Raw genomic sequence first — 24,221 nt, 5'->3', positions numbered from 1 at the left:
TAAGTTTGATCAAGTACTGTCATGACAAACATGAATTATGTTATAAAACGTCGAAAGCCAAAGTCTCGCATTCCAAATGTTTTCGTTATTTATTTATGTCAGATTTATAATATTTTTCGTTTCATACTCTCAGCTATTGTAGTGCCTGCCTAATGATTCCAGCTGCATAGGCCCGCGACATTTGAGAAGTTACTGAATGGTCGTGAGCGGAGCAAGCGAAAAATTGTAGCGATTTATACTTTGAAAATATTCTATTCTCTGACTATAACCCTATATTTATGACGTTCAGCGTATGTAATTTTTGATAAGGTAGTAATTGATCGTGAGCGGAGCGAATTTTTCAATTTTCTATTTTGTACATTCTATTTCGGAGTTCTCGGTGATATATTTGTCAGGACTCAGCGCGTGTGAAATTTTAGAAGAAAGGGAACAATCGCGAGCGGGGCGAGTGAGAAAATTTTGCGATTTTATAATTTCAAAACATTCTATTTCTGACTTCTCAGCCATTTCGATTTGATTTCCCGTTTTAATCGATTTCCTGTTTTTTTTTCCTGTAAGTTTGATTTCTCGTCTATTTTGATGGCCCGTTTTTATCGACTTCCCTTTTTTTTCGATTTCCCATCAATTACGATTTCCCGTCAATTTCGATTTCCCGGTGAGTTCGATTTCTCGGTCAGTATGATTTCCCATCAATTTCGATTTCCCGGTGAATTCCATTTCCCGGTGAGTTCGATTTCCCGGTGAGCTGAATTTCCCGGTGAGTTCAATTTCTCTGTCAGTATGATTTACCATCAATTTCAATTACCCCTGGCTTCCCGATTCACGGTAAAATCTTCTTTTGGTGGATTTCCCGGTATTCCGGTTTTCGGCCAAAAAATTTCCTGGTATCCCAGATACCAAGGATACACATTATTTGCACACGCGATGAATTTGCGAAAACTTCATCCAGCTTATATGAAAATGAAATTATTCAAGCCACATCCGATCCGAATGATCGATGGCTCTATAGAATCGTTAGTCTCCCCTGACAATTATGTGGAACATCTCTTTTATGGTTGTCTTTTGTTTTTGGCAGTAGAATTGTAAAGGTGATCTGTGACACATGTTGAAAAATATTTCTTTTAAAAGACTTGCGTCACACCTCCACTGTAAGTGGTTTTGGGCGATTACATATACCTCATGTAGAGGCGCTTTGTCAGTACTTCCTTATTTACTCTTCTCTCTTCTTCTTTCTTCTCATCGTAGCTACAATGCTAGTATACCCTGTTTTTTCAAAGTCTGAGTTAAAATGGACCTTATCACAACAATTTAGCTGCACGTTGGTTATACACTGATAGAAAAGTTAACGCGCTGGACGTGTACTGTACGTAGTGGACGTGTAAATTGGCTGGCAGACAGCTATTTTTGGATCGAACTTCGGGAACGTTTAGTACACGTGCACTGCGTCAGTAAACGTCCAGTACGTTTGCTCTGGTATCCGAAATAAAATGAAATTTTGATGTACATTATTTCGTCAAATTTCGTTCTTTTCAATTTTAATTTTTTTATTTTTCGTGTGTTTATTCATTTATATCGTAACTTTTTCTTAGATAAAAATTTTCTCCATGTTTGGTGCTGGGTTTGAACTGGGGACCTCTTGATCTCAAAGCGGCGCTTCAACCAATGTTGCAATTAAGACATACTACATTGATAGTTGTATTGTGAAGCGTTGGTAGAAGTAGGTAAACGTGGAGCACGTTTATACACACAAAGTACTTATACATGCTATACGTTTACTTACATGACACACATATTAAACTTTGAAAATATTTTTTTCAATTCTAATTAGAACTATGGTATATGACAATGACCTAATATCGAGAATCGTAATCGTAATTCCTTCTTCTTCTTTTTGCGTAATATTTCGATATTTCAACAGTATGAGATTGGAACTCAGGGAATAAAACGTTTTGAAATTTAAATGACTGAATTTCATATTTCTGTTTTTAAGTGAATCCTAAAATCCTGATACAGATACATTCATCTCATGTACGTAAAGGACTTGACAAAGTTGCTATTAATATAAAATGCACAGTGTACGAATGTTAACGCACAACAAGTACGATCTTTTGACATCATACTTACCATGCGTATACAAACATCCTAAACGTGTGCTTTTCTCAAACGTGTTGGGCGTATGAGGTAATTTTGCGATGAAGTTACACATACCAAAATTTTACACATGTCCTACGTCGACTACACGCGTGAGATGTATGGCACACATATCGTACGTAAACTTACATACGACAGGTTTGCCATACATACCCGACGCATACTATGCATAACAGAAGTATATCATACATATCCGAAGTACACCGCCAAAATCTTTTTTATCAGTGTAGCTTCCCTAGAGCTATGAATTTTTAAAGAATTTAATTGCCATTGACTCGAGCTACAATCTACCCTCAAAACCCATTTTTCAGTTTTACTCGTTGCAGAGATCTCTACTAACCTGTCGCATATTAATGGCAAGCTGTTAATTTAGAAGTTTTACTATTCAAACTATTACCTCATTTGATCGAAGATTTTCAAAGACTTGTTTCAGAAATCTTTTACTTCATTTGTTTTCAACATGTTTTTTTGCTATATAAGACCTCATTAGTCATTCCTCCTCGTTTAATGTCCTGCCTGGTACGTATCGTTTGGACTTCTGGATTGAATCAGTTCAACGCACTTCAAGCAAAAGTGCTATTAATGACAGCTGTCAAATATAGTACTATTTTGTATGAAATTTTATCCCCACACTTTTTACAGTGTAAAATTTTGTATGGAGCACTGTCAAGTTCCAGTACCCTATTTAGAGTACCACTTTTGCTTGAAGTGCGTTGATCAGATCAATGAACGTCAATACCAATGAATGTCAACACAAGGTATGGTCGAATGTCAAACTTTGTATGGAGCAGAGGACATAGCGTTTTCATATAAAGAAACTCACCTCTCATGGTAGTGGGAGTTGAATTTGTTTATATGAAATCGCTGAGTCCTCCGGTTTGTATGAACAGACCATACCTGGTTTATACTTTCATTGGTCAACACAAGGTTTGGTCGAATGTCAAACTTTGTATGGAGCGGAGGACATAGCAATTTCATATAAACAAACTCACCTCTCATGAAATCGCCATGTCTTCCGGCCATGTCTACCTGGTTTGTACATTCATTGAATCAGTTGGTCTCTAGAACGTGTTTTAATGTTGCGCCATATATGCATTATGCTGTCATCGCGAAGTGAAGTACGCACAACAACCCAACAGAATTACAGACAGAAAAACATCGCAAAATGACAGCATTTTTTTCGTCATCATTCTAAATCGACCTGAGGACTTGAGCATTGAACGTTTGGCGGGTACAGCAGCATTTTTATGACCAGCTTACAACTTGAATAATATTTTAATTCCGTAAAATCGTGAAATGCCATTTTTAACAGACGGTATCAATAGCAAATTCATCGACGAAATTGAATATGTTGGGAAATATTTGAACGGACGTTATGTCATTGCCCGAAAATTGTATGTTTGTGTGGAACCTCAGCTTCCTGCTGGCAATGTAAGTTTATTTTCTTGATTTCTACAAATATGTCAGAAGCCCTCACTGGATACAAGTTCTCGTTTTCTCTTTTCCCTCAGTATTTACAAAGTCGTTTCGAGAAGTATGGGCAAATAGAATCGACCGAAGTGTTGAAAAGCGGAAAAGAGGGTTATGTCACATTTTCATACGATCTCGATGCATGCTTGGCTTATCACAGAGAAAAAGACTACGGTGTCGACGTAGCTTACCCTTGGCATCAACCATCAACTGTAACTGAGCCCCAAAGTGAAGATGAACACGATGCCGTGATTGATGGAGGATCGCCATTACTGCTGCTAAATGATGACTGTTTCTATGGACTGTTTAATTACTTGGACAATGAAACTCTCGTCCATTTATCAGAGACGTGCACACAACTCTACAGATTGCTCGCATACACATATACGTTTCCTAACCGCGAGTTTAAGCTGGACGGAGGCACCAGCACCGGTACACCAATGCCACTCGCCATGGTACGAAACATTTTTCGTCTAATGGGATCGTATTTCCAAGTTATGGATATCGATGTCACATGCATGAGAGACACAGATGTTTTGAGTTACTTACAAACAATGCTGAAGTATTGTGAACACAATACGCGCATGCGTACGATGAAATTTGCAGCTATGGCTTGGAAGGTCGAATTTGACGCTTTAATATTGGCATTTGCTGGTAGCTTGGAAAGATTGGATTTATGTTCGTTAAACGGACATTTTTGTCCAGATGTCATCACTATATGTCCGAAATTGAAGGCCTTAACTACACACCATGTTTACAATTTTGCGACAACGACAGACAGACCGGGCCTGCCGACTTTTCCGGTCAAAAATCTGCAAATCAGAAAATTCAAAACTTCGCTAACGGACGCGATATATTTTCAAACTTTAGCTCTTCGATTGCCGAACGTTGAAAAATTGAGTTTGATACTGTTCCAAGTGACATTGGACGATTTTAGACATTTGACGAATCTCAAATTGATAAAATTAAAATTGAAATTTGACCTAGTTCGCGGCACGTTTGCCAATTTACTGTGTGGAATGTTTGAAATTTTGCAAGGAGTTGGCAGCCTCATGGAATTAAAGCTGTACTTGACACCAACTGCATTGCCGATGGAACCGGATGAAATCGATCGATTGGTAATGCATCTGGCTGCAAAGCTTCCACATCTCAAACGCGTAGACTTGGTAGGTTTCACTGGAATAAACGAATCGACCGTTTTGAATTTCATTTGGCAATCCAAAAATCTTGGATCGTTCCACTTGCATAGATCGCCTAATTTTCGTACTGAATCGTTCATCGTACAGCTCGTATCAGATCGTAAATGTCTACCCCCAAGGAAATTGAACTTGTACCTGGATGCTGATGAAGATGGTGCTGTTGTCGATCTCAATTCCATCGATATGGACCCGTATCTAACCATACAATATAAGTGTTCACATAATGAGCCACTGAAGTTTCAATCGAAACATTTTCAATAGCAAAAATGTTCGATTTTCCTCAGATGAAATTTTTAAATTTTTTAACGAAAATCAATCACGTCAATCATTGTTCGTTTGTTTAGTATTTTTGTTAATTGTAAGAAAATTGTAATTGTGCGCTTGATTTATACCGAAAATATTTCCAGCATTAAAGAAAAAACCGTTTAACTACATCGATATCATCTTTGAATTTAGTTTCAATTTGGCTCTATGCAAAGCTGGTAAAATTTCGTCCACTGGGACCGAACAATTTTCAAAAAAGACTAGTTCTATCTCTAACTGTGCTTTCAACATTACTATACACTTCTAGGCCTAAATTTTTAACAAAATGTCCATTATTGTCCAGGTCCTTATGTCGCCTTTTACTTACTTACTTTACCGGCACTACAACCCATTAAGGGTCTTGGCCTTCTCCAACATGCTTCTCCAACCGGACCTATTCGCGGCTAACGATTCCCAACGAGTGACACCGATTGTTTGAAGATTTGAGAGGACTGCATCGAACCATCTGGCCTTTGGTCGACCTGCATTCCTCTTCCCTTCAGGTTTGGTTTTCAATATTTTCTTCGAAATACGATTTTCCTCCATCCGTTCCACATGACCGAGCCACTGAAGTCTATTCAGTTTGATGATCCTGACTATGTCTGGCTCTCCATAAAGCTGTTTTAGCTCAAAGTTGAATCGTCTGCGCCATCTGTTTTGATTCGGATCCAGAATCGGTCCGAATATTGTACGCAGGACTTTCCTTTCAAACGTGAGTAGCGTCTGTTCTTCTCTTTGTGTCATGCACCACGACTCCGAGCCGTATGTTACAACCAGTCTTATTACCGATCTGTACAATGTGCACTTAGAAAATCTGCTAACTGACTTGGACCTGAGGATGTTCAACAGACTATAATAGCTTCTGTTTCCTAAAGTTATTCGCCGTTTGATTTCGTCCATGATACTGTTGTCGGTATTTAGCTGAGATCCCAGGTACACGAATTCGTTCACCACCTTGAAAGTGTGAGCGTTGATTTGTACATTCTGCTCGCGCGGTCGGTTCGAATGGGTGATGATCCGTACGCCTTTTAAGCTCTTTAAAAATTTCCTTTGTTCCAACTTTGCCGTGAAAAGTTTTTTTTTCCGAAAACGGAAAATTTCAACCGGAAAACCCATTTATATGAAAACCATGAAAGTTGAGCGTCTACGAAACTAAAACATTTTTTTGAAAAAATGTCTTCTATTCTGGAAAGTGTGACTCATTACCGATACTTCATGGAAGAACTTTTTATTGGTGGAGTCGGAATGGAGTAGGTATGAGAATTCCCCCAACCATTGTCCCAATCCATTTTTCATAAAAGGTGTCATCCGAATGCTACATTCAAGCTCACGCACTTCTGATTTCTGCCTGAGATTTCGTTCAGGATCCTGAGATATTGCCTGGGAATCGTATGTATGTCCCAATACGGTATAAGTTTAAGGTCAATAAAGGGTACGTATAGCTTTAATTTGGGATACTAGTTCTAGAGTTTCTTGCGCTGACATTTCATCACTATTGTATCCCCCTCTCATTCATTTCTGTTAAAGGATTATGGAAAGATCAATTTTTGGGATGTTTTTGACGAGTTTCCATTCAAAAATTACAATTTCCTTTTACGAAAGCTTTTTCGTTTCGTGTGTCATAACTATTGATCCCGTTCCCTGATAATAGTAGATTACAGCAGAGCCTATGTAAATGAGTAATACATGTGTGCGATGTTTGTGGCGTGTGAGCCGAAGGCGAACCGCCTAATTTCGCACACATGTATTACTCATTCACATAGGCTCTTCTGTACTGTTCTTTAATGTGTAGGCATCCTGTGCGTTGTATTTACATTGTCTAAGATGAAAACTACGAAACAATTTTGCATAAAACAGCATTTCGGAACCTTTCCACTTCTAACCATTTTGAACTAAAATTTTATTTTCATTTAGTAGGCATCGGTTGTGCACGCCATTTCGGCTATATTTAATTGACTTCTTTGTTGTTGTCATTCTCAGTTTCAGTGCAAAATTTTTGATTTTGTTGTTTTAAACTATAAATTTAGTGGTGATTTTAGTGTTTTCTTAATGTTATCGATGGCAGGTGTACCAAAAAATAGTTCTGCCTGTGTAGATTCTAATTTATGTCGTGGTTTGTGTGAAGTGAAAACATAAACAAAATCATCGAAAAATTTCCGACCAGTGCATGTAAATGATCGCGCATAGCATGTAAATCATCGAAAAACCTAACATGTAAGTTTCATTTACATTCTCATCGCAGACAATGTAAATACAACGTACAGGATGCCTACACATTAAATAATACACACAAACCACGACATAAATTAGAATCTACACAGGCAGAACTATTTTTTGGTACACCTGCCATCGATAACATTAAGAAAACACTAAAATCACACTGAATTATAGTTTAAAACAACAAAATCAAAAATTTTGCACTGAAACTGAGAATGACAACAACAAAGAAGTCAATTAAATATAGCCGAAATGGCGTGCACAACCGATGCCTACTAAATGAAAATAAAATTTTAGTTCAAAATGGTTAGAAGTGGAAAGGTTCCGAAATGCTGTTTTATGCAAAATTGTTTCGTAGTTTTCATCTTAGACAATGTAAATGGCATGTTCTTTTGTAACATTTTCGTGCATGGTGTTTTTTCAATACAAAATAAAGATATTGCAAACATTGGAAATGATTTGAAAACTGTTTCTTAATGATAAATGAGGATGAATCTTCATATTAAGACAAAAAAATCTAAATTTTTATGCAAAATCTGCCAAGTACAACAAAATCAATCGTCGTTCCGAACGTTTCTAAAGTGAGAAAAATTGTATGCAGTCATCGACGGCAAAGGTGTTTTCTTATAGTTTCATAATTAAATTTGAACCATTACTTAATTTAAAAATAAGAAGAAGGGCAAAACTTCATTTTAATCACAGATTTAGTTAAATTTGATTGAAAAATTAATATAAAATAATTAAAAATATCACCGTTCCGAACGTTTCCTTAGTAAAAAAATCCAAAACATCATACCGATAGGCAAACATTTTTCGAACAAACCGCTACTAAAGTGCATTAAATTGGTATACAAATAGAGCTTTGCGCGCTATTTTACATTGAAAACAAAAGATTAATGACGCCAAATACCGGTATACCGTTAGTAGAAGATAATTCAACATAATTGAATCCTGGCTTTTTTTACGTTACGATTTGGCAACGGGCTGAGGATACATACACAAAGCTCAGGACGATCACAAATACTATAATGCCTGCCTATGAAATCTAATCTAAGAGCTGAAATGCCTAAGAAATCAAAGTCTAGATCTCAAATGCTCAAAATAAAATTCTGATTGCTGAAATACCTACAATCTCAAAGCTCAGATCAAAATCAATTTAAAGCAAACCATTCGTCCAATACAATATGACACAATATAATGCCATAAGGAAAATAATCAAATTAAGGAAAACATTCGATCAACACAACATAATGCCATAAGGAACAATACGAATTCAGGCTTCTTTTACGTTACGATTTGGTAACGGGCTGCAAATACACACATGAAGCTCGGACGAGGACAACTAAGACCTGTAATACCTACAAAGCAATCTAAAAATTAAGGAAGTAATTGTAAATCAACGAACAGAGCTTCGCTCTTCCCTTTCCCATGGTTCGCGTGAAGCGAATCAAAGAAGAACAAATCTGTTTCGACCTCCGGATCCAGTGGCGGTCAGTGGTTAGCGTGGTCTAACCATCATCAGTCGCTTCCACTGGTCCGTTACACGAGACAGCAGTAAACCATTCGGTTGAACAAGTAATAGAATCGTTTACATAGAGGAAATGCCATCTTCTGATGGAAACAATGAATCATAATGGGATGCTGCTCTGAAAACCCTAACGCAGCAGAAACATAAGAAAATCAAGAAAAATCACATACGAACGCATACAACAAACTCAATGAAATTGAAATTTCAAGCAGACTCACACTCAACCAGTCAGCAAACTCTGCGCCTCAAAACGTCGCTTTGTCTGAACACTTAAACTCAAACATGAAAATTTTGTCACGGGGAAACACTCAGTATCACTTAAACGTTAAAACTCAAAACCAGCGATCGACAGGAAAACAAAAACAGCGAACAAAACATCCAATGACTTGAATTTCCACATTCAAAGGCAACTCAGATCCAAAAATTAAATTTCCTTCTCCAGAGATAGTTCACACCACCAAACCGAGCAAGAAATCCCTTTCACTCACATTGAACCAAAAACTCGCATATATCGAGCCGAGCCGTAGCGAAAACATTTTCTTGATTTTATAGAATTGAAATTCCTGTGCAGATCAAACGTTGCGTCCTTATACAGGACGTTTGGAATCACTAAATTAACTACAGAGACTTCGGATATGTATGAACAGCCGAAACACAGATAATCATCATTAGTAGAAGATAATTCAACATAATTGAATCCTGGCTTTTTTTACGTTACGATTTGGCAACGGGCTGAGGATACATACACAAAGCTCAGGACGATCACAAATACTATAATGCCTGCCTATGAAATCTAATCTAAGAGCTGAAATGCCTAAGAAATCAAAGTCTAGATCTCAAATGCTCAAAATAAAATTCTGATTGCTGAAATACCTACAATCTCAAAGCTCAGATCAAAATCAATTTAAAGCAAACCATTCGTCCAATACAATATGACACAATATAATGCCATAAGGAAAATAATCAAATTAAGGAAAACATTCGATCAACACAACATAATGCCATAAGGAACAATACGAATTCAGGCTTCTTTTACGTTACGATTTGGTAACGGGCTGCAAATACACACATGAAGCTCGGACGAGGACAACTAAGACCTGTAATACCTACAAAGCAATCTAAAAATTAAGGAAGTAATTGTAAATCAACGAACAGAGCTTCGCTCTTCCCTTTCCCATGGTTCGCGTGAAGCGAATCAAAGAAGAACAAATCTGTTTCGACCTCCGGATCCAGTGGCGGTCAGTGGTTAGCGTGGTCTAACCATCATCAGTCGCTTCCACTGGTCCGTTACACGAGACAGCAGTAAACCATTCGGTTGAACAAGTAATAGAATCGTTTACATAGAGGAAATGCCATCTTCTGATGGAAACAATGAATCATAATGGGATGCTGCTCTGAAAACCCTAACGCAGCAGAAACATAAGAAAATCAAGAAAAATCACATACGAACGCATACAACAAACTCAATGAAATTGAAATTTCAAGCAGACTCACACTCAACCAGTCAGCAAACTCTGCGCCTCAAAACGTCGCTTTGTCTGAACACTTAAACTCAAACATGAAAATTTTGTCACGGGGAAACACTCAGTATCACTTAAACGTTAAAACTCAAAACCAGCGATCGACAGGAAAACAAAAACAGCGAACAAAACATCCAATGACTTGAATTTCCACATTCAAAGGCAACTCAGATCCAAAAATTAAATTTCCTTCTCCAGAGATAGTTCACACCACCAAACCGAGCAAGAAATCCCTTTCACTCACATTGAACCAAAAACTCGCATATATCGAGCCGAGCCGTAGCGAAAACATTTTCTTGATTTTATAGAATTGAAATTCCTGTGCAGATCAAACGTTGCGTCCTTATACAGGACGTTTGGAATCACTAAATTAACTACAGAGACTTCGGATATGTATGAACAGCCGAAACACAGATAATCATCATTAGTAGAAGATAATTCAACATAATTGAATCCTGGCTTTTTTTACGTTACGATTTGGCAACGGGCTGAGGATACATACACAAAGCTCAGGACGATCACAAATACTATAATGCCTGCCTATGAAATCTAATCTAAGAGCTGAAATGCCTAAGAAATCAAAGTCTAGATCTCAAATGCTCAAAATAAAATTCTGATTGCTGAAATACCTACAATCTCAAAGCTCAGATCAAAATCAATTTAAAGCAAACCATTCGTCCAATACAATATGACACAATATAATGCCATAAGGAAAATAATCAAATTAAGGAAAACATTCGATCAACACAACATAATGCCATAAGGAACAATACGAATTCAGGCTTCTTTTACGTTACGATTTGGTAACGGGCTGCAAATACACACATGAAGCTCGGACGAGGACAACTAAGACCTGTAATACCTACAAAGCAATCTAAAAATTAAGGAAGTAATTGTAAATCAACGAACAGAGCTTCGCTCTTCCCTTTCCCATGGTTCGCGTGAAGCGAATCAAAGAAGAACAAATCTGTTTCGACCTCCGGATCCAGTGGCGGTCAGTGGTTAGCGTGGTCTAACCATCATCAGTCGCTTCCACTGGTCCGTTACACGAGACAGCAGTAAACCATTCGGTTGAACAAGTAATAGAATCGTTTACATAGAGGAAATGCCATCTTCTGATGGAAACAATGAATCATAATGGGATGCTGCTCTGAAAACCCTAACGCAGCAGAAACATAAGAAAATCAAGAAAAATCACATACGAACGCATACAACAAACTCAATGAAATTGAAATTTCAAGCAGACTCACACTCAACCAGTCAGCAAACTCTGCGCCTCAAAACGTCGCTTTGTCTGAACACTTAAACTCAAACATGAAAATTTTGTCACGGGGAAACACTCAGTATCACTTAAACGTTAAAACTCAAAACCAGCGATCGACAGGAAAACAAAAACAGCGAACAAAACATCCAATGACTTGAATTTCCACATTCAAAGGCAACTCAGATCCAAAAATTAAATTTCCTTCTCCAGAGATAGTTCACACCACCAAACCGAGCAAGAAATCCCTTTCACTCACATTGAACCAAAAACTCGCATATATCGAGCCGAGCCGTAGCGAAAACATTTTCTTGATTTTATAGAATTGAAATTCCTGTGCAGATCAAACGTTGCGTCCTTATACAGGACGTTTGGAATCACTAAATTAACTACAGAGACTTCGGATATGTATGAACAGCCGAAACACAGATAATCATCATTAGTAGAAGATAATTCAACATAATTGAATCCTGGCTTTTTTTACGTTACGATTTGGCAACGGGCTGAGGATACATACACAAAGCTCAGGACGATCACAAATACTATAATGCCTGCCTATGAAATCTAATCTAAGAGCTGAAATGCCTAAGAAATCAAAGTCTAGATCTCAAATGCTCAAAATAAAATTCTGATTGCTGAAATACCTACAATCTCAAAGCTCAGATCAAAATCAATTTAAAGCAAACCATTCGTCCAATACAATATGACACAATATAATGCCATAAGGAAAATAATCAAATTAAGGAAAACATTCGATCAACACAACATAATGCCATAAGGAACAATACGAATTCAGGCTTCTTTTACGTTACGATTTGGTAACGGGCTGCAAATACACACATGAAGCTCGGACGAGGACAACTAAGACCTGTAATACCTACAAAGCAATCTAAAAATTAAGGAAGTAATTGTAAATCAACGAACAGAGCTTCGCTCTTCCCTTTCCCATGGTTCGCGTGAAGCGAATCAAAGAAGAACAAATCTGTTTCGACCTCCGGATCCAGTGGCGGTCAGTGGTTAGCGTGGTCTAACCATCATCAGTCGCTTCCACTGGTCCGTTACACGAGACAGCAGTAAACCATTCGGTTGAACAAGTAATAGAATCGTTTACATAGAGGAAATGCCATCTTCTGATGGAAACAATGAATCATAATGGGATGCTGCTCTGAAAACCCTAACGCAGCAGAAACATAAGAAAATCAAGAAAAATCACATACGAACGCATACAACAAACTCAATGAAATTGAAATTTCAAGCAGACTCACACTCAACCAGTCAGCAAACTCTGCGCCTCAAAACGTCGCTTTGTCTGAACACTTAAACTCAAACATGAAAATTTTGTCACGGGGAAACACTCAGTATCACTTAAACGTTAAAACTCAAAACCAGCGATCGACAGGAAAACAAAAACAGCGAACAAAACATCCAATGACTTGAATTTCCACATTCAAAGGCAACTCAGATCCAAAAATTAAATTTCCTTCTCCAGAGATAGTTCACACCACCAAACCGAGCAAGAAATCCCTTTCACTCACATTGAACCAAAAACTCGCATATATCGAGCCGAGCCGTAGCGAAAACATTTTCTTGATTTTATAGAATTGAAATTCCTGTGCAGATCAAACGTTGCGTCCTTATACAGGACGTTTGGAATCACTAAATTAACTACAGAGACTTCGGATATGTATGAACAGCCGAAACACAGATAATCATCATTAGTAGAAGATAATTCAACATAATTGAATCCTGGCTTTTTTTACGTTACGATTTGGCAACGGGCTGAGGATACATACACAAAGCTCAGGACGATCACAAATACTATAATGCCTGCCTATGAAATCTAATCTAAGAGCTGAAATGCCTAAGAAATCAAAGTCTAGATCTCAAATGCTCAAAATAAAATTCTGATTGCTGAAATACCTACAATCTCAAAGCTCAGATCAAAATCAATTTAAAGCAAACCATTCGTCCAATACAATATGACACAATATAATGCCATAAGGAAAATAATCAAATTAAGGAAAACATTCGATCAACACAACATAATGCCATAAGGAACAATACGAATTCAGGCTTCTTTTACGTTACGATTTGGTAACGGGCTGCAAATACACACATGAAGCTCGGACGAGGACAACTAAGACCTGTAATACCTACAAAGCAATCTAAAAATTAAGGAAGTAATTGTAAATCAACGAACAGAGCTTCGCTCTTCCCTTTCCCATGGTTCGCGTGAAGCGAATCAAAGAAGAACAAATCTGTTTCGACCTCCGGATCCAGTGGCGGTCAGTGGTTAGCGTGGTCTAACCATCATCAGTCGCTTCCACTGGTCCGTTACACGAGACAGCAGTAAACCATTCGGTTGAACAAGTAATAGAATCGTTTACATAGAGGAAATGCCATCTTCTGATGGAAACAATGAATCATAATGGGATGCTGCTCTGAAAACCCTAACGCAGCAGAAACATAAGAAAATCAAGAAAAATCACATACGAACGCATACAACAAACTCAATGAAATTGAAATTTCAAGCAGACTCACACTCAACCAGTCAGCAAACTCTGCGCCTCAAAACGTCGCTTTGTCTGAACACTTAAACTCAAACATGAAAATTTTGTCACGGGGAAACACTCAGTATCACTTAAACGTTAAAACTCAAAACCAGCGATCGACAGGAAAACAAAAACAGCGAACAAAACATCCAATGACTTGAATTTCCACATTCAAAGGCAACTCAGATCCAAAAATTAAATTTCCTTCTCCAGAGATAGTTCACACCACCAAACCGAGCAAGAAATCCCTTTCACTCACATTGAACCAAAAACTCGCATATATCGAGCCGAGCCGTAGCGAAAACATTTTCTTGATTTTATAGAATTGAAATTCCTGTGCAGATCAAACGTTGCGTCCTTATACAGGACGTTTGGAATCACTAAATTAACTACAGAGACTTCGGATATGTATGAACAGCCGAAACACAGATAATCATCATTAGTAGAAGATAATTCAACATAATTGAATCCTGGCTTTTTTTTACGTTACGATTTGGCAACGGGCTGAGGATACATACACAAAGCTCAGGACGATCACAAATACTATAATGCCTGCCTATGAAATCTAATCTAAGAGCTGAAATGCCTAAGAAATCAAAGTCTAGATCTCAAATGCTCAAAATAAAATTCTGATTGCTGAAATACCTACAATCTCAAAGCTCAGATCAAAATCAATTTAAAGCAAACCATTCGTCCAATACAATATGACACAATATAATGCCATAAGGAAAATAATCAAATTAAGGAAAACATTCGATCAACACAACATAATGCCATAAGGAACAATACGAATTCAGGCTTAGTAGAAGATAATTCAACATAATTGAATCCTGGCTTTTTTTACGTTACGATTTGGCAACGGGCTGAGGATACATACACAAAGCTCAGGACGATCACAAATACTATAATGCCTGCCTATGAAATCTAATCTAAGAGCTGAAATGCCTAAGAAATCAAAGTCTAGATCTCAAATGCTCAAAATAAAATTCTGATTGCTGAAATACCTACAATCTCAATACCTACAAGTGATACTGAGTGTTTCCCCGTGACAAAATTTTCATGTTTGAGTTTAAGTGTTCAGACAAAGCGACGTTTTGAGGCGCAGAGTTTGCTGACTGGTTGAGTGTGAGTCTGCTTGAAATTTCAATTTCATTGAGTTTGTTGTATGCGTTCGTATGTGATTTTTCTTGATTTTCTTATGTTTCTGCTGCGTTAGGGTTTTCAGAGCAGCATCCCATTATGATTCATTGTTTCCATCAGAAGATGGCATTTCCTCTATGTAAACGATTCTATTACTTGTTCAACCGAATGGTTTACTGCTGTCTCGTGTAACGGACCAGTGGAAGCGACTGATGATGGTTAGACCACGCTAACCACTGACCGCCACTGGATCCGGAGGTCGAAACAGATTTGTTCTTCTTTGATTCGCTTCACGCGAACCATGGGAAAGGGAAGAGCGAAGCTCTGTTCGTTGATTTACAATTACTTCCTTAATTTTTAGATTGCTTTGTAGGTATTACAGGTCTTAGTTGTCCTCGTCCGAGCTTCATGTGTGTATTTGCAGCCCGTTACCAAATCGTAACGTAAAAGAAGCCTGAATTCGTATTGTTCCTTATGGCATTATGTTGTGTTGATCGAATGTTTTCCTTAATTTGATTATTTTCCTTATGGCATTATATTGTGTCATATTGTATTGGACGAATGGTTTGCTTTAAATTGATTTTGATCTGAGCTTTGAGATTGTAGGTATTTCAGCAATCAGAATTTTATTTTGAGCATTTGAGATCTAGACTTTGATTTCTTAGGCATTTCAGCTCTTAGATTAGATTTCATAGGCAGGCATTATAGTATTTGTGATCGTCCTGAGCTTTGTGTATGTATCCTCAGCCCGTTGCCAAATCGTAACGTAAAAAAAGCCAGGATTCAATTATGTTGAATTATCTTCTACTAATGATGATTATCTGTGTTTCGGCTGTTCATACATATCCGAAGTCTCTGTAGTTAATTTAGTGATTCCAAACGTCCTGTATAAGGACGCAACGTTTGATCTGCACAGGAATTTCAATTCTATAAAATCAAGAAAATGTTTTCGCTACGGCTCGGCTCGATATATGCGAGTTTTTGGTTCAATGTGAGTGAAAGGGATTTCTTGCTCGGTTTGGTGGTGTGAACTATCTCTGGAGAAGGAAATTTAATTTTTGGATCTGAGTTGCCTTTGAATGTGGAAATTCAAGTCATTGGATGTTTTGTTCGCTGTTTTTGTTTTCCTGTCGATCGCTGGTTTTGAGTTTTAACGTTTAAGTGATACTGAGTGTTTCCCCGTGACAAAATTTTCATGTTTGAGTTTAAGTGTTCAGACAAAGCGACGTTTTGAGGCGCAGAGTTTGCTGACTGGTTGAGTGTGAGTCTGCTTGAAATTTCAATTTCATTGAGTTTGTTGTATGCGTTCGTATGTGATTTTTCTTGATTTTCTTATGTTTCTGCTGCGTTAGGGTTTTCAGAGCAGCATCCCATTATGATTCATTGTTTCCATCAGAAGATGGCATTTCCTCTATGTAAACGATTCTATTACTTGTTCAACCGAATGGTTTACTGCTGTCTCGTGTAACGGACCAGTGGAAGCGACTGATGATGGTTAGACCACGCTAACCACTGACCGCCACTGGATCCGGAGGTCGAAACAGATTTGTTCTTCTTTGATTCGCTTCACGCGAACCATGGGAAAGGGAAGAGCGAAGCTCTGTTCGTTGATTTACAATTACTTCCTTAATTTTTAGATTGCTTTGTAGGTATTACAGGTCTTAGTTGTCCTCGTCCGAGCTTCATGTGTGTATTTGCAGCCCGTTACCAAATCGTAACGTAAAAGAAGCCTGAATTCGTATTGTTCCTTATGGCATTATGTTGTGTTGATCGAATGTTTTCCTTAATTTGATTATTTTCCTTATGGCATTATATTGTGTCATATTGTATTGGACGAATGGTTTGCTTTAAATTGATTTTGATCTGAGCTTTGAGATTGTAGGTATTTCAGCAATCAGAATTTTATTTTGAGCATTTGAGATCTAGACTTTGATTTCTTAGGCATTTCAGCTCTTAGATTAGATTTCATAGGCAGGCATTATAGTATTTGTGATCGTCCTGAGCTTTGTGTATGTATCCTCAGCCCGTTGCCAAATCGTAACGTAAAAAAAGCCAGGATTCAATTATGTTGAATTATCTTCTACTAATGATGATTATCTGTGTTTCGGCTGTTCATACATATCCGAAGTCTCTGTAGTTAATTTAGTGATTCCAAACGTCCTGTATAAGGACGCAACGTTTGATCTGCACAGGAATTTCAATTCTATAAAATCAAGAAAATGTTTTCGCTACGGCTCGGCTCGATATATGCGAGTTTTTGGTTCAATGTGAGTGAAAGGGATTTCTTGCTCGGTTTGGTGGTGTGAACTATCTCTGGAGAAGGAAATTTAATTTTTGGATCTGAGTTGCCTTTGAATGTGGAAATTCAAGTCATTGGATGTTTTGTTCGCTGTTTTTGTTTTCCTGTCGATCGCTGGTTTTGAGTTTTAACGTTTAAGTGATACTGAGTGTTTCCCCGTGACAAAATTTTCATGTTTGAGTTTAAGTGTTCAGACAAAGCGACGTTTTGAGGCGCAGAGTTTGCTGACTGGTTGAGTGTGAGTCTGCTTGAAATTTCAATTTCATTGAGTTTGTTGTATGCGTTCGTATGTGATTTTTCTTGATTTTCTTATGTTTCTGCTGCGTTAGGGTTTTCAGAGCAGCATCCCATTATGATTCATTGTTTCCATCAGAAGATGGCATTTCCTCTATGTAAACGATTCTATTACTTGTTCAACCGAATGGTTTACTGCTGTCTCGTGTAACGGACCAGTGGAAGCGACTGATGATGGTTAGACCACGCTAACCACTGACCGCCACTGGATCCGGAGGTCGAAACAGATTTGTTCTTCTTTGATTCGCTTCACGCGAACCATGGGAAAGGGAAGAGCGAAGCTCTGTTCGTTGATTTACAATTACTTCCTTAATTTTTAGATTGCTTTGTAGGTATTACAGGTCTTAGTTGTCCTCGTCCGAGCTTCATGTGTGTATTTGCAGCCCGTTACCAAATCGTAACGTAAAAGAAGCCTGAATTCGTATTGTTCCTTATGGCATTATGTTGTGTTGATCGAATGTTTTCCTTAATTTGATTATTTTCCTTATGGCATTATATTGTGTCATATTGTATTGGACGAATGGTTTGCTTTAAATTGATTTTGATCTGAGCTTTGAGATTGTAGGTATTTCAGCAATCAGAATTTTATTTTGAGCATTTGAGATCTAGACTTTGATTTCTTAGGCATTTCAGCTCTTAGATTAGATTTCATAGGCAGGCATTATAGTATTTGTGATCGTCCTGAGCTTTGTGTATGTATCCTCAGCCCGTTGCCAAATCGTAACGTAAAAAAAGCCAGGATTCAATTATGTTGAATTATCTTCTACTAGCAACCAAAAATCCGCTACAAATTTCTGTAAAATACCGGTAAATGTATATTTTTAACACTAGTACGACAGTCCCTGTGTGTTAGTACAAATTGTGAATTCTCACTGAGCGTGGAAACTGCCAAATACAACGCACAGGATGCCTACACATTAAAGAACAGTACAGAAGAGCCTATGTGAATGAGTAATACATGTGTGCGAAATTAGGCGGTTCGCCTTCGGCTCACACGCCACAAACATCGCACACATGTATTACTCATTTACATAGGCTCTGCTGTAATCTACTATTACTGTACTAGTAATGTGGCTATTCCCTCACTAGTGAAAACCTTTTCCCTCGCTCGTAAAGTAAAACGTTATACTTTACACGTGAAATAATTTGATATCTCGTATCACGATGAGTAAAAGTACCTCGGGCTGAAGCACTCGGATACTATTACTCATCTGGTTACGAGATATCAAATTACTTCACTGGTATAGTAATGTACTATTTTCTGACTGTTTAATGAGTAAATCATCCGAAATAATGTCGTGTCTTGACGTTCCTACTGCTTCTTGGTTCTAGACACTAGACATTTCTTACCTTTTTGGCAATTTTTTCGGCTAAAGTTCGGACATCTAACAAGTTTGAAATAACCAGAGATGAGTTACTAAAAATAAGACACCGCTTCATAGTCCACTGTCTGAGAAAAATTGGTTTGTGGATGATAACTTATTCCACCTGGAGCAGAGATTGAAAAGTGTGCGGTGAAAATGGACGGTCGTGTTTTTCTTTTCGCTCCGCAATTTTTGTGAATTTCTCGGTTTATTTGGGGTGAAAATTGTTTCCGAGGGATGTGAGTACGATTTAAAGTTAGCTGGAACTGTACCGTGTGTGAATAATGTGAAGTGTGAGCGTGAGTGCTGCGTGAATAGCCGGTTGAGTCGGTCTTTGGCGCCGTGACAATGCGATGCAAAATGAGTGAACTGCACAATGCTAAACGCTGAGATTGCTACGGTATGGTATACGTTCGCCCATGGCATCGAAGCGAGATGCTGACGGATGTTTTGTGGAAGGAGGAATGATCTTTCTAACATGTATATTGTATGAAAACTGACCCCTCGACCCTACGTAAGAATCATCTCGAGCAAAGGCTCCGGCGAGCGGTTCATCTCCCTGCTGCCAATCTTCGGGTCTACGAACGTTGTTATTACCGTACCCGTAGGCCCGTCGTTGGCTAGAACAGTCGGCTTTATAAACGGACTCAGGTAACTGGACGAATACAGGTAATTTAATGAATGCAGTGGGATGACAAAGCAGGTAACAGGTAAATTTTCCTTGCGGCATTATATTGTGTCGGACTGTATTGCAAGCCTATGAATGATATATGCAAAAGTAGCTAGTCCAGTCACTTAGTCCGGCGACGGTGATTGTTGTTAGTCTTAAGTTTAACACATTTCGGATGGCGGTCCGGCGCTGTTCAATACATCGATACGATGTACACACAGAGTAACAAAGTATTGAACAAGGAGGGCAAAAAGGGGGATCCAAGTGGGTCATTCCACTGTGAGTGATTCAACGTTCAAGCTCTTCCGGAAAGACCACAGGGTCCTATTCGAAATGTGCAAGGTCAAGGTCAAGGTCAAGATAACTTATTCCACCTGGAGAAACCTTTGCAAATGTGTAAATTTATGTGTTTTGCAAAGCATCTTCAAATGGGTTAAGTTAACTACCACAAGCCAATTTTTCCCTTGAAAGTAACACATTTTTGCATGCTTTAATGGTTTTACTATTTCAAAAAAAGATTTCGGTTCAGAGAAACCAATATTTTTGCGCACAAATGTAGGCTAAAAATTTGGGGTGAGCACTCTTAACAATTTTCATGTCCAAACTGATGAAGGATGAAGTACTAGACGTTTTTTCAAAAATGTAAACGTAGTTACGGAAACAGGAGTCACAGACTGAATAATTCTACTGCAATTCTCTTTGTGAATGGGCAAATAAATAGAAACAATTAGTACGTGCAGCACACACTCATAAAACATCATAGGTTGTGAGGAATAAAAACGATTAAATTTTTTGTAAAGTATCAGTAGATTTTGATTTTATTAATTGATTCAATTTTTGCTAAAAATAAATTTTCTTTTGCTAAACATTTATTGATTTAAATTAATCTAATAATTTATTCGTCAGGTTCTCAGAGCCTGTTAGTGTGTATATTTATATAATTAACATCTTGCCGGTGAATTGAGCTTTTAATGTTTCTTTCTACTAAACCTATTGTGTCTTAACGCTGTACATTTGACATTCACTTTTACTTAAAGTATCATCTCGTTAAAATTACGTTAAATATTACAAAAGGCAACAACAATTATGTACGGTTCACAATATTAAAAAATTTAATTCTTTTAAATTCAATTATTGCTCTTTCATTGTGCTCGTAATCAATTTTGTTTAATAATAATTTGTCCAACAAGAATTTAGGAAAATTTCTCCACAATTTTAATGGGTTTAACCTTTACGTTACGTTATAAACGTTTCAATATATTTAAATGGAAAACCTTCAATAAGAAGTGCTAATAAAATTTAATTGTAGTTCCATTGGTTTGTATTTAAGGTAAACTCAATGCAAAGCTTTCGTAGAATAGTGAGAAGGTGGTATTTTCGAGGGTTTTGGTTGGGAATAGGAAAGAATAGAAAGATTAATTTCAAAATGGTTTTACTTCACGATTCTTGGTATTTCAATGTACATGTACGTTACAAATTCCTGTCATTGTATAGCATAGCAAGGAATACTTTCACGAAATCATTTCCTGTAAATTTCTAAAATTTCTTTATTTGTTTTTGTTGAATTTCTAGGAAAAGAAATTCCAAGATGTTCGATGCATTCAAGAAATTTCAGGAAATAATTTCTCGAAACTAGGCACTGGTGAAAATCAAAAAAAAGTTGAAGACAATAGCTTAAGGCTAGCTCGCTTAGCTTATGTTTATCACGTAGGTGGAAAAACGGGTCTTCAGGAGGCATACTATACCAATGCATGTGTGTCAACTTGTAAAAATAAAAAATCAAAACCCACCGATGACAAGGTGGCGACTAGCTTGACGAATGAATAATGCGAGAACAAATTCCTTATTCTATCAAGAAAATCAAGAAATTACGATAAATTCAAGAAATTTTTTCTCATTCCACTGCTTCTTCTCTGGCTTTTTATTTGACTTACGTTACAGTTAGCTTAGGTGCAAGAGAGAAGAGAGCATTGTTCATTTACAGACATTTAAGATTTTTTTCATCAACCCTTTCCTGAGAATGTGCTTCGAAGGTTATACAGAGAGGTATTGAAGGTGTCTTACGACTCTTTACGATTCATGCAAAAGTATTGGCATAATTCATTCTTTTTCCGGAACTGCAAAAGTTTGGAATACAGTTAGTGCCAACCAGAGTTGTGTCTAAGTTTGCATCAGCTGTTATATCAGATCGTTCACTTATACAAACACAGTGCTTGCATATCTGTATACGGGTTTCATAGTCACACGCATAGGTGTGGTAAAAAACAGCTGAAGCGAACTTATCGACAAATTCGGCTGGCCTTAACTGTACGTATCGTATTGGTGCATATATTGGTCATAATCACCTCTCGTCAGCCGGAAATACTAATTTGTTTTCACGATTGGAAATTGTTTTATTGAAACGTTTATTACGATCCCATTTCTATTTCATTTGAATATCAAAACTCTGGCATTCTGGCATTCTGGTCACATTTTCTGTATATTTGGTTTTATGTTAAGATTAAAATTCCATATTTTACGTCTAACTGACTGGTTAAGATTTATGAAATTTCTACATATTACTATACGGTATGCTACTACTAGTGCAATGTAAATCTATGCTAATAACTAAGCGCGCTGATGCTGCTTCTCTTTTCCTAAACAGTACATATCTATGCGACATTTTGGCTGTCGCTGAATTTCCAACGAAACAACAAATAGATTTTGCCCAGATTTCGTTTTGAGATAACAAAAATATTTAGTGGAAAAGTTTAGCAGACAGTTGAGCAGACAGTACAATCGCCACAATAACTTTGCGGTCGACAATACAATAAAACGTTTAACTGCATATTTGGAAAATAACGAGTAAGGGTCGATGGGAGTCATTTACTTTAACTGGATGTTAGAAATGAAAACGCTCCGAATAACTTTGTTACAATCAAGAAATAAAATAAAAATAAGTGATTGCATTGCTATTGCAATGACTATTGTGTTCTCAAAGAACATTTCTCTCGAGCAAATCGAACTTGCACGCTATCAGGGACGAAAATAAGGTAATTCTGGATTTTTTTTCTCGATATTTCCTCCTTTGCATAAATAGTTGTAAATATGTCTGTTTGGGACGGTTGATTTTATGCACTTCTACATGTAGCCCTTCGTTCGGGACAAAATCCTTTATAAAGCCAATCGTCCAGAGCAGATACGTAAAAAACTATTGCGACAGTGTCGAATTGCATGAGTGCCAATACGACTAAATTGTTCATATTTTGTTCAAATTATCAGTTTGCAATGAAAGGCACTCTAATTTAATGGGTTTTCGCTGTATGTCTGCAATTTTTATCATTTAACAGGTACAGGTGCTTGGCTAAAATTGTAGCCTACATTTGCGTGTTTCGTATTTCATTTTTGTTAATATCTTTTCATCAGAATCCTTTTTGAAAAATGTACGACCGCAATTCCGACCACGAATGTGCTAGCTTTAAATCAAAATTAGTTTTGGTTATAGTCGTCCGACCAGCTCTGAGAAAAGTGAGCAGTTTAACGAAATTTTCATAAACTGCTCATTGTTCTCAGAGCTGGTCAAACTGCTACAACCAAATCTATTTTCTGTTGAAAGCTAACACATTCGTGGTCGGAATTGCGGTCGTACATTTTTGAAAAAGGGTTCTGGTGGAAAGATATCATCAAAAATAAACAAAAACCATTATTTTAAAATCCGCCCTAATGTAGGCTATTCACCAAAGTGTCGGTGCCTCTTACTGTGACTTCTTCTGTAATCTTCTGATTAAAAATTGTTTTGCCCGGAAATCTAGAAGACGTGGCTTAAACGTTGACTTGAAATCGTCAATGAGTGAAAAAGTGAGAATGTTAGGAATTGCTGAAGTTACCTGAGCTTCCAACGGTCTAATATAGATCTTGAGCGTTCAGAAACTGAAAGAAATGCCAACTCCATAGAAAATTGTAATGAATATGAAGCAGAGTCGATTTTCTCGAATGACTTATATAACTTAGTGCTAAATTTTTGGCCGAGACATTCGTTAAACCTATTTTTACCTTGAAGCCATGTTGCCTTCTGCATTTTTTTTACATTTTAACCAAAATTTGCTTCATGGTAAAAGAATTATTTAAATAATGTCCCGGCCGAAAATATGACACAAAGGTCTATGGGTCAAGACTCGGAACCTGAATTTCAGGTCGAATATATTTGAATCTGAACTGACATCTGACCTGAATTTACGTGAAATCTGAAAATCAGGAAAAGTTCAAGTAAGTCA

At 37.4% G+C, this 24,221-nt stretch overlaps 1 protein-coding gene across 1 annotated transcript; it reads left to right on the top strand.

Annotated features, from left to right (window-relative positions):
• The first annotated feature begins 3,313 nt into the window (after window positions 1-3,313).
• Window positions 3,314-5,251, top strand: LOC119085125. The gene is made up of 2 exons (XM_037195392.1): window positions 3,314-3,582; window positions 3,663-5,251. Exons 1-2 carry the CDS (start codon window positions 3,448-3,450, stop codon window positions 5,079-5,081), a joined length of 1,554 nt encoding a protein of 517 aa, XP_037051287.1. The 5' UTR covers window positions 3,314-3,447; the 3' UTR covers window positions 5,082-5,251.
• The last annotated feature ends 18,970 nt before the right edge of the window (window positions 5,252-24,221 follow it).

This window comes from Bradysia coprophila, unplaced genomic scaffold (genome assembly GCF_014529535.1).
Source record: "Bradysia coprophila strain Holo2 unplaced genomic scaffold, BU_Bcop_v1 contig_94, whole genome shotgun sequence".
Classification (NCBI taxonomy): domain Eukaryota; kingdom Metazoa; phylum Arthropoda; class Insecta; order Diptera; family Sciaridae; genus Bradysia; species Bradysia coprophila.
Note: the sequence above shows the minus strand (reverse complement) of the source record. Positions and strands in the feature narration are given on the sequence as shown.